This window comes from Phaethon lepturus, unplaced genomic scaffold (genome assembly GCF_000687285.1).
Source record: "Phaethon lepturus isolate BGI_N335 unplaced genomic scaffold, ASM68728v1 scaffold30655, whole genome shotgun sequence".
NCBI lineage: Eukaryota > Metazoa > Chordata > Aves > Phaethontiformes > Phaethontidae > Phaethon > Phaethon lepturus.
The window spans coordinates 3,551-16,156 of record NW_010543134.1 but is presented as its reverse complement, the minus strand read 5'-3'; the positions used below and the strand labels follow the sequence as shown (position 1 = coordinate 16,156).

General features: G+C 35.5%; 1 protein-coding gene across 1 annotated transcript in view; it reads right to left on the bottom strand.

Annotated features, from left to right (window-relative positions):
* Window positions 1–342: 342 nt before the first annotated feature.
* LOC104621716 (trafficking protein particle complex subunit 12-like) overlaps window positions 343–12,606 on the bottom strand; it is a 15,424-nt gene continuing 3,160 nt past the window's right edge. Inside the window, exons 2-4 of the mRNA XM_010288263.1 lie at window positions 9,465–9,581; window positions 610–728; window positions 343–430 (exon numbers count right to left, since the gene is read on the bottom strand). Coding sequence (XP_010286565.1) covers window positions 343–430; window positions 610–728; window positions 9,465–9,581 — 324 coding nt within the window. The remainder of the gene's footprint in view (window positions 431–609; window positions 729–9,464; window positions 9,582–12,606) is intronic.

Sequence of the window (12,606 nt, the reverse complement as noted above, 5' to 3'; positions counted from 1 at the left end):
AAAGTCCTTTCCAACCTAGTGATTCTGTGATGAAGTTTAAAGACTAGCCTGCTCCAAAATTAGAACATCTCTCTCTAAATTGAGTTAGCATGTAAGAATTATCAATCTGATTTTTAATTGTTTCTCCAACTTTATGCAATTCTTAAAATTTATTATGATTTGGATGAAATTCCATGAACTTTATAGTTATTAGGGACAGAACCATGTGTTGTCATCTGGTCACATTTTGTTCAGGAAAACACTTGTAATGTTTCACGAATGTTTATTAATTTACGTTCTTATTTTCTTTACCATTACGAAACATACTTCTAACATTTGAAATCTCACTACAAAGTTCACAGTCTAGTTAGTGTCCATGAACTTTGGCACAGTGAGTCTTCCAAGATGGCAAAACATATTCCTTTCTACTAGTGTGATTACCTTTAAAAACATACAAAATCGAATTTTACTTAAAAAAAAAAAAGTTTTAAATGAAGACCTACTTTACATAAGCAAACAGGAAAAAGTGACTTGCTACAATGCTTTAATAAGCTCAGGTTTTAGCTAATAGCAAAAGAAATTTGATCATGTTAAAAAAATGGAAAAAAGTGATAAGGGTGCATCTTTAAACACACCTGTAAAGAATCCGTTGTGTGGCTAGTAGGCAGTCCACTTTTTTTATAGCCTTGACCATGTGCAGTTAGAAGCCGCCCACACAAGTCAACTGCTGCCCTCCAGTTTTTACTGCTCTGGGAAGAAGAAAAGAGTAAGTAGCAAGATCAGAAAGTCCCTAAAATGCACAACTGTTTATTTTGCCTGAAGCAGCTGCATGTACCCATCACTAATAACGACAAGGTCAGAAGAGCTGGCCAGTGAGAAGCAGAATGTCATTTGTCAAAGCTGCACGTCTAATTGGGCAAAAAGTGAAATCAAGCATTAATAGTATCAGATCACTAAAACAAAAGAATATACAACACCATATGGATTCTAAACCTAAAGCTATATAATGTTTGCTTATATACTTGAATATACTGTAATACTCACAATTTTGTTTTCTCCTCAAAAGGAGAAGAAAATAGCCAGCAATATTTCAATAATCACAACCAAGTTATTCTACTGTTATAAAGTATTTAACACCTATTCCTACCTCACTGACTTCAGTATTTCAGATTATAACTCCTAGTGCAGTTCATTTAATGAAAACAGACTTTCCTAACATTGCCCAGAACACATAATTCTTATCAACTGAGAACAAAGGACAAAGAAACAATACAACGAATAAAAAGATAAACTCAGAAAAATAACAGTTGTTTCACCTATAAAATGTAAACATCTGAATTTCCATTGCATGCCTAACTTCAAAATATTCTTAAATATATTTTTATTCATAAAACAAAATCATTCCTAATTAGACAAGTCACACTGTCTTGTCACACTGTCATCCTATAAATGTTTCTGCCTTGTACATGGTAGTGCAGCCATGTAAATAGCTAACTACCAAAAACTTAAAACACAGACTAATGCTTCATAGGTTTTAAGTTATCATAATTTTCTGTCATACAGAAGAGTTTTTCAAGAGACATGTATCCAGCAGGTCATTATAAAACAAATACATCTTGATCCTGAAAGCAATCGTTTTTCAAATAGTTTCTTAAATACATTAAAAAAAAAAGATAAATATAATAGAAAACTGTCATGTTGTCTGATAAAACGTAACAGAACAGAATATATTCATATTGGTGCTTGCAAAGTTCAGGTACTGACCTTGAATTGGTATTTTATTAAATTATCTACAATGTTTAGAGTTTAGAAAACACATCAATACAGCAAACAGTTACATATTAAAACTAGTAGTAACAGCTGAAAACTTTTCATATTCTCTGGCCCCCACTTCGCAGCCATACAGTTCGAAGGGCCCCTACAAAGACCACCATTGACCATCTAATCTCTCTCTCCTGCATTGTCAAATCCCAGCTAAAAATTTGAGTTTCACTGGAAATGCAGAAGTTGGCTGACAGCAAGACCACAAAGCAGCACAGCAGCTTCTGAGATCTCTACGCTCTTATGGACGAGCAGGAATTGATAATGCATTTATAACATCCTTCAACACATACCTGTATCAACTTAGAAAAGCAGAAAGACACTGACAGGGATTACCTGAAATGTATTCCTCTTCTTCAAAGACAAATTAGTTTCTTATTATCCTTAGAACAGAAGTAGACACAGACTCTAAAACCGCTCAACTTTTCTTCTCAAGTGAGAGTTAGGATCCAAAAATAATAATGGAACATTTATGACAAACTTATGCGTTACAATTTTTAAAATTCTATTTCAAGCATGGACAAAAAATACTTTTTCTTTATAGAACAAGACAGCCAGGAGAAGCAAGTCTCACAACCATCATAAAAGCATTCTTTGCTGGAAAATGAAACACAATATTCATCATGATCTCAAAATTAGAGCTGCTTTGCTGGTCATGAAGCTTGCTCTCTGGAAGCTTAATAGAAGGCTGCTGGCAGTATAACTTAATCTGAAATTAGCAGGACACATTATTGTCTCTGGCAAATGGTACCAGGCTTACAGTTGCCAGAGTTGACAGCCCACCAGAAATCTTTATCCACTTATTTCAAACACCCCTCAAAACCCTGCAGGTCAGTCTCTTTCACATTTTCTGTGGCCTATAGCCACACAGTCCTAACAACCTGGGTCCCTTGTTCCCAAAAGTAATAGGGATTAACTTTCTTTGTAAGTCATAGAGGGTCAAAGTAAATATGGATACTACAGCTTCAGATATAGCATCAAACATACTGAAGGATATTCTCAAAGCGTAAAATAATTATTCTATGACGATCAGGACATGGTCCTCCAGCAGCAATTGTGTGAAAACATTATTTTCTCCTACAGAGAACAAGAAAATACTGTCAACCAAAAATTATTGCCAAACAGTTCACTAACACAGTACCAGCCTGACAGAGAACTTCTCTCCAAACACGACATTAGCAAATCTTTTTTTCACAAACAGTACGGACCTGTTTTTCTTTCAATTAAAGCCACCAACTTGTATGATTTCTGGGCTTTTCACACACTACTAGTCTGGACGTTTAACTTGTGAAGGGATTTTTTGGCGACATATAACATAACCAAAAATTAAAAAAAAAAAAAAAAAAGAACAAACCAAAACATTTCAGTACTGACTGCTGTACATACGCCAAAGCTAGGACAAGCAGATTAGCTACCCAACAGGTAATGCCACTGCATTATTCCTTGCAGAACTTCTCTGTTCTTTGCAAAATCAGAAGAGTTCCAGGGGGAGATTTACATACAGATGGGGAAGCTGCATAGTAAAACAAGTTTCAAATAAAAGAATTTATAGTTTTCTTTAGGAAAGACAGAACCAGCCCAATAATTTTTTTATCTTTTCATTGAACTTCTTAAGCTCCCTGAGATTTGAATACAATGATTCGAGGTTTAAATCAAAGTAGTAAACAGTAGTGCCAGGATTCTGTCAGGCTATCACCCCGAAGAGATAGGCACTAAAAGTTGTATGCAGCTTGAGGTGATAGACTTATGTGTTACAGCTCCCCCCCCCCGCCCTTTTTTTTCCCCCCTCTCCCTTCAATGAGAGCTTACTTTGCCCACAAATATGACATGCCTTTTTTGGAACAAATACAGTATGTTTATTATCTTACTGCTTCTTTTCATCGCACCCCAACCTAATCAAATACTACATCTGCAGATTTAAGAGATAAAAATGACAGTGTAAGGTGATCAACTCTCAACTCCTCATTTTACTGACTTACATTCCACCACTTTCAAGATAAGAACCCAAATAAGGCTATCATGATCCCTTTTTATGAAAAGCAATAAAAGGAAATAAAAGGAAACAGCCTAAAAACCATCTGAAATTGAGTCAACAATATGAGTTATAAATTCTGATAAATCCACACCTAAAGATCTGGTAATGCTTCTAGTCCATTTGGTCAAAGTTAAAAGCAACCGAGATATTCTGTACCTCCCAATGCTTTCAATAAACCTATTTTCTACAAAGAGGGATGAAGGAATGGGATGCAGGGTAGAAAGGAATTCCAGTGACTAAAACTAAAATGTTATAAGTTCAAACACAAGAATAGCACTGAATATATATCTTCTATATTCAGAAACGAAGAAAAATTCCAGTCAAGTAAAATGACCCAATATGAGACAAAATTGTACTCTGTCGGGAAAAACATTTTTTACATTTCTTCCTTTTCTAATAAAGTGTCATAAGAACTTCAATTATCAGAGTTTTCACTGTATCTGAAACACTGTGTTTTCATTCTATGATGAAGATATTCACTGATCTGGACTGAAAAAATACTACTAAATAGCTGAATACCACTGTCTTATGGACGTAACTCTTCCTTTGAAGTCTCCTCGTGCAGGTCAATTTTGCTTGACTTTTTAATTATGGTTGAACAAAGATTTTAGACATATGATTGCAGAAGTGTTCATATTTCTCCTTTGTATATGATACTGTACATTGTTTTCCTGAATGAAAGCAGTGAAACTCAGGTGATGAAACAAATATGGCTAATACCCAGGTGGAATTCTTCTATCAAGCAAAAAGAGTCATGCAGACTGGATGTCTACAGAAAATGTGTTCAATGAAAAAGGTACTCACCTGATACATGAAGACAATTTATAACATTTTTCAGTCTTTCAGGAAAACAATTTTGACTCAGAGGTAAGCCACTGAAATTTTATCCAATAAATTGATGCTTTTTGGTGTAGAAATGCAATCTCTCCCACAAGCCCCCAGTTATTGTTTGTGCTACTTGCGTCTCCCATCTTCTCTCAAATCAGCTACAAATATGTTGGAAATTGCTCACTGATTTTGAAATAAGGAACACACGCCCCACCCCCCCTAACCCCCTATTTTTAAGGATAATTTCTATCTTATTGAAGTGAGTATGTATGCCATACCACTGTATCCAAATTTGTTGTATTTGAAAATATATGTAAGAGCACAACATTAATCACGTGCAAAAGTAACAGTATATGATTTTTTTTTTAAATAGACTCAAAGGGAGTCATTAACTCTACGTGTAACACCATTAAAGTGATTAAAATGTCCTCCTCCACTAGCTATGACATTCTTCGCCCCTGTAAATTACATCAGTACAGCACTTTCACATCAGTTAAGAAAGTGTAATTAGTAACCCTTTCCTGGTCTAGCAGGTTGAAGAAATGATTGCATACTTAGAGCAAACATTGCATATTTATAGTGGCAAGGTACAGTAGTCTTTGTTTAGACATGATAACTATCAAAGACATAATTTTTCTATGGCTGCAAACACCTTACAACTCAAAATATCAGAAAAGTTCGTAGTAAGAAATACTGCGCTATTTGTTCAAATGAGGGTAAACAATCTAAAAATATGGAATAACAGGAACTAACATAATTGCAGCTTGCACCTTGTATGTATAATTTTTTTTTTCCCCCGCTGTAAAACAAAACAATACTGTTAAGACAAGCTTTTGCTCATATTTATTTGCTCTAGAGGTAAATGCATGTTCCTATAACAGATTAATAAAACTTTTCAGAAACGGAAAACTCAGATTTTCTGTTTTCAGTTGAAAAATAGAAACACTTAGCCTCTACAGATGAATAACTCTATTTACAAGTTATCACCTCAATGATAAGCACATAGATTTATAGAGTTACTTTGCTGGACCGCTCCAGCACTCCTAAATCCCTTAAAAGCCTCAAAGTTGTAAAACTAATTCGACTGTACAACCTCCACAGCATTACCATACCAGTAAAGCATTTCCAATTCACTGTTACCCATTCCATAGCAGAAATTTAAAATGAGAAAGTACAGTTGTTCAATAAACCAACTATCCATCTTTGGGTTACTGGTACAAATCTCACTCGCAGCAACTAGAGACCAAATTAATGCTCAACAAAAAATTTTGTGAGCCGAGTTTAACAATCTGAGTTCAGTTCGTCATGAACAACTATTTGTCATTGAAATGATGCTGCTATTGGTGGTCTTATTAGAAAAGGTGCACCTTTGGAAGTTCAGCTTACTACCTTCTTGATAACATTTGTTTTCTGACAACTAATTGTACTTAAGCAAACTTTTGCAGACTGTTGTTGGCACTATGATCCCCCAAAAAGGACTTCAGTCTCCAACATTCTTTGCTGCAAGCACTAACTTCATCCTACCTGCAGAATTGTTTTTTAACTTGTACAAGTAGATGTTTTTTGTTGGAACTTTTATAAGGATGGTGAGAAGTTACTACTCAAGGATATACACTGGAATCAATCAAATTTAAAATCTTCCTTTGTGACCCTGGCGAACAGAGCTGGTATGTGCATTTGTAGATGTAATCTAGGAAGTACTGTCAATATATGTAAGGACCACAGCACTGAACAGGGATCAGATGATTTACAGTATCAGAATAACAGAAAAGGTAAACCACAATCGTTAACACGGAAAGTCATGTAACTTACAATATAATGTGTAGAGTTCTGGACAGTGATAACAAAAAGATGTTAGCTTCTCTGAGAAGAGCTCCTAGGATGATTATGAAGACATCCACGATGAGATGACTAGAGAAGATTTATTTTTGCCTTTAAAAAGAAAATCTGAGAAGTGGAAGTGTCACTGCTGTCTACCTATACAAAGTAGCTGCAGAGAAGAAGCAAATACTGAGAAGCAAAAATGACTTAAAAAGCAACAGGAGATCAAAACACTTAAATTGCTGTAAACAACTTTCGTTGATTAGAAAAAATATTTTGAGAGAGGATTGATTAGAATTCCTTTGATTAACCACCAAAAGAATTAAATTCTGGAATAGTCTTTGAAAGTAGTAGCAATGTATCTGTATTTGCCAAATAAGCTAACAGAAGCAATTGTATGGTAGAATAGAGGTGCTCCAGAGTTGCAGCTGAAGACGTGTGGTATGAAGATTTGGGATACTGATAAGCCATTTCCCATGCTTTTCCCATCCAAACAGATTAAAACAGTAACCAAATAAATAAAGCATTTTCCTCTCGAGCAGACAGGCTTGGAATATCGCTTTTTAAAACTCAACTCTTCTCTTCCATAATAAGATGGGAGTTCACCCAAGATCATTGGAGAATTTTAACCTAACAAATTTCTCCACAACAAGACTTAACATTCACTTTTGGTTTCAGCTGCTGCTGGTGTCTTCCTACAGCATGTGATAGTTCTTGAGACTTTTAGATTGGATTCCCAATTTACACATCTAAATTTAGATGTGATGAGTAACTTAAGTGACTTAAGAATTCAGACATCAGCTCACATGTAAACACCTAAATAATAGGTATCAGTCTGAAGCTGAAGTCTATCCTAATTCTATGCATTTCTCTCTGTACTATGGACCCCTTTGAAATAGACTTTCTTAAGTTGCTGTCCATCGTTGCAAGGGATTGAACTGGGTGACTGAAACGATCTCATTAATTCTCATGTTCACGTGTAGTTCACATGGACACCAAACAGCTAAGGAAAAAAAAAATCTTAACTTTATGGAAACTGCACAGCAGTATTCCCAACTTTCACCAGTTTTCATTCACATGTTAATGAAAATATTCCATGTAAGTGGTCCTTTGCATTAAAAGATATACTCACTGAACATATTTGGTCAGGAATTCACTCATAAAGAAAGTAAAATCGGGGGCTAGTAACAGAGCACTTATATGTCATTCTGGCCTACTGTGTATGCAAAAAGCATACATCTTTTTAATTAAAATCATCTAGCATGGGATTTTAATGTTTCTAAGTCTGAAATACTTTTTACTAAGCAACCTGGTCTAGTTGAAGATGTCCCTGCCCTTGCAGGGGGGTTGGACTAGATGACCTTAAAGGTCCCTTCCAACCCAAAGATTCTATGATACTATGACTGTTGACGATCAGAAATAAATTTTCCACATTGAGAATTTCAGCAAAACCAGCAATATTTGCAAGGAAAAAACCCCACAAAAAACTAATTCTTATCATAAAAAGAAACAGAGTTCTGCAAACAAAACTGAGAAATAGTTATATTGCATATTTGAGAATAACCAACAGCTAATGACTGCAAGCCTTAAAAACTGAAGAACATCCTGACTTCTAGCTGAATGGCTGTAATTTTACCAAAAAACCCTTCTAATAATAAAAGTTTTTTAAAAAATATGCTACAGGTAGCAAGAAGTCTGACAGCTGTAGATTGCCTCCTGTCTTCTCCACTTTGATCCTAAAAGCCTTAGCACTGCTCTTCTGGAGCTTAAGACCACACTCAAAGCTAAAAGAGTACCAGTGGCAGCACTGTATTCAAGGTACCAGATTGTCTGCAGCATAGAATGACATTTTGCATAGACACAGCTACCAGGCCAAATAGAAAAACACCTCCCATATGTCAAAATTCCTCTTCTAGAAGAGGGAAATGAAGTGGGGAAAAAAGCTTTTCCTATTTAGACACTGATGGGGAAAAGATTTGTTAATAAGGTTTTTTTTCCCCCCCCCGCTCCAAACTCTCAAGTTAAGCAAAACATTGAGATGAATAGAAAAATATCTATCTCCGGGATGCAGATCACGGTCTGTTTTTTCGGATTTAGTTTTGAAAATCACCTCTGGAATCACCACCTTTAATAATGCTTGCGGAGACCATCTAGAGTTTTCCTAACATGACAAAAAAGGTCTCTTTGGAGCTTTACATGTAATGTAACACAATTAAAAGATGTTAAATACTAAATACAGACTGTGCTAACACTTATAATGCCTCACTGGTTTCCTCAGTAAGTCTTCATCCCTTTTTTCAAAAATAAAATAAGCCTAAAATCTTGTGACATTTCAACAGATTAAGGCTCAGCCATTTAATAGTAATGAGTTTCATACAGGAACACAATAGTTGAAAGAACAAGGCAAGGTTCACGAGATTGCTAGATGCAACTATTTCCAGGTCTGAAATATTTACATTAAGGAAAGGATTTTAACTTTGTGAAAATTAAGCTTTCATTTGGAAGTAATTTAGTCTAGATTTCCTGCACTGAAATAAAAAATTAAAGCAGTTGAAATTATCACATCAGCTTTGCTTAGCATTTACAACAACTGGTAAGTCCTACCTTTTGTAAAACACTAAGGTGAAAACATAAATAATACATATGCAGATAAACAAAAAAGCGACTAAAATCTGTTTTGCAACCATTTACATTACATGAAAATTAACAGCTGATAAAATTCACAGTAACTTAAAATTACCTTTTTTCTAACTTTTGCATATTTAAAAAAGTTTACTACATTGTTTAAAACCAAACATTTAAACCCCAGTGTCATTCCCACTAAAAACTACTGTACTTTGGCTAGTACTTCCGCAGGATCATGAATAGAATGATATGTAGATTTTTTTTTTTCAGTTTCTCCTCACAGTCAGTAGCTCCCAACCATCTTGAGGGAAGTGTGGTATTTAATATATATTGAATGACGAAGATTGTTACTTACAATTAGCTGTTTCAAGCCTACAAATGACTGTTCTACAGAGTTCGCGTTTAAAACTTGTCTCTTCACTGCAGCTTGCTCCCCCAAGAAGCGAAGCATTAAGTCTTTTACTGCATCTCCCTTGGTGTTCATGAAGCATAAAAAGAAGAAATATAACAAGACACTTTTAAACGTTATTTTAGCAAAATAAAATGTTTAATTAAAGCTGAGCAACATAGTTCCTTCCCCTTGAGAAATGCTTATTTTACAGTACTTTTTGTGCAAAATGAATATAAATGCATATATATTTACAGCATTTTAATGAAAACTTCTAGATTCACTCCACATTATTTGCTATATTCTTTTTTTCAATGTTCATATTTCAGTTAGCATAGAAACATTCAGGTTTATTTGCTTCTCATATCATTATCCTTCAAAGATCTTACAAAATACTCCTTAAAGATCTTAGAAAACACAGTAAGTTTTACAGGTTTTTGTAATGGATATTAATGTTGAAAGGTGAAATCTACTGATCAAAGATAAACGTGCACATGATCAGGCAGCCTTAAGTATCCACAGAAAATAAGCTTCGAGAGACCATAAGACCAAGTAAACAGCAACGCTTCAACAAGTATTCTTAATTTCAAAAGAATTAACCACAGGAATCAGTCAGATAAATTGGGTAATCTGAGGTCAGTAATCGCAAAACTTGAGACTAGTCGAGACATAGACATTTGAAACAGATTTCTAAAGTTAGACAAGATTAATTCTGCATTTTACAACATGGGGCAGCTAAGAGGAAGTGTGTCCAAATCCAGGTTCTATTTCCAGCTTTGCCTAGCAATAAACTGAATAACTCTGCATATGGCACCCTCTGTGCCTCAATTTCCCCTTCTAATCTTTGTTCAACTATCGATTTCTGTGCCTTTCTGCCTGTTGGCTGACAACCTCGTGGTTCTGTGTACTAGAGATTTTCAACAGGTAATCAAGAAATTCAAGCTTAATGTCAAGCAGCTACCAAAAAACTGTCGACCACACATTGGCAGATGTTGAAAACCGTGCTACTACTGTCTGCACACTCTTCAGGTACCATGTCGGCCGATACACAGTGTAGGACAGGGTGTGGGGAAGTCCTAGTCTTGCTGGGACTGCACACATTACTGTGTACAAGACAATTCCCTATGGTGTCAGAAGTCACCACGTGCCAAAAGCAGACAGCAGAAATTACTTCTGAAAGATTTTTGCCAATTTACATTTTGATGTGTTTTCAATCTAGAAAAGCAAACATCTGAAAATAAGGGAAATTATCAGCAACATATTAACAATATACATATATTTTTGCTTTTAAACAGAAAGCAATTTATAACCCACATTCAGCCAGAGTAAAAACCTGTATGGTTCACCATGCTGTTGGTGAATAGCAGATGTTGGTTGAAACAGTGTAAGAAACAGGATAAGCTCATACTGGTCTTTCCCAACTTAAAGCAGCCAGAACTTTATGGTTCACCTGTGCCAGGGGACATATAGGCCCATCATCTTTAAACACCCACTGATGGACATACCTCTCCTGACATTTGTCTTGCTTATTTTTTAGTCTGTTTTTCTGAACCAAACTACCTCCGAGGGCAATGAATTCTACAACTTAAAAACAATTACATGGGCTGCAGAACAGTAATTCCTTTGTTATGCTTATTATTCAACAGTTCCTTTGCTATAAAAAACAGTAAATCATAATGCTCTAATTTACCTTAATTCATTTAAGAATTTTAGATCATTATTGCTCTAGTAAAACAAAAGGTGCTCTTCCTTAGCTACCACTCACAAGACAGAACCTCTGCACTCGTCGCCATCCCTCCTCTCTCTGCAGTTTAATTCCATTATATCTTTCCAGATCTGTGGTAACTAGAACAGCATGCAATATTTAAGATGGTAAATGTAAGCATACAAAGAAATATTTGCAAAAAACCTCTAAAAGAACATGAAAATATTCACTTGAAGAACTGAGGTAAGGAAGCTGTTAGCACAGAGAGCAGGAAAAGCCACAAAGCCTTTTGCCTAAAAAACAGTGAGCTGCATAAAACACAGTAAAGCTTAGCCATGGTAAAGGTAATTGATATTAAATGTCTGTACCTTCCCCATAGATGGTGATGAAAATGTGTTTGTGGGAAATGGAAATAATGTTACATGATGGAAATATGTTTGTGTTTTCTGTCTAGTTTCTTGAGAATGAGACTGCAACTACTGTTTCACTACATGGAAAATTTTTACCTCTATGCTGTCACCTGTCTTACGAATAAACAAGATTTCTGTCTTTTGGACAGAAAAGTCTGACAGATTAAGAACAGACCGTGCAAAATAACATAAATACAAAAGAATTTTTAACCCCCGCAGTAGGAAGAAACATTACAAATGAATGTAATGAAACAAGGGTCATAATGACAGCAGACAGCAACTGATGAAGAAAGGCATAAAGAGCCTAAAAAGCAGCACTCCAACTTGTTCCCACACTCAATGAGCACAGGTACAGATAATCTGTAGCATGTGCAATCCACGATAGTTTAAAAACTGTTTCTTGAATGATCAGAAGTCACACACAGCTGAAATCAAGAACATTTTTTAGCATTTTTCTTGGTGTGTTTTATCCACTTTTAAGACAACACACTTATAATAAGAGCATTTTCTGAGTGAGCAGGGAAAAAGAGGTACAGAGCTCTTCAATACATGTCATACAAAATTTCAGTCCCTCCCTGAAGCACACTTACAGTTCACTGTAATTGTACTTTTCAACTAACTTCTTTGTCAGCTGTGTGCAGCCTGGTTTAACATCTTGCATTAACATTTAGCACCAGCAAACTATTCATACCAAAGCTTTAATGACCATTGTTGGAAGCTGATTTAGCATTGAAGACATGCCTCCCACAATGTTTCAGTTGACATTTCAAGTACTCTACAAGTTAAATACACAATTTGCCGTACTAGAAGCGTATGGAACAACAATACCAAACTAGGGGATGTCAGGTCAGTCAAGATATGCACTCAGGCCACTGAAAAGGAGTAACTGGAAGTGAGGAAAGTTGTATGAACATAAAGCACTTCAAAATTTGTTCCCTGCTGACACACCTGTGTGACTGCTTATAAATTATAATCACTGAAGAAAGCAGCAGGA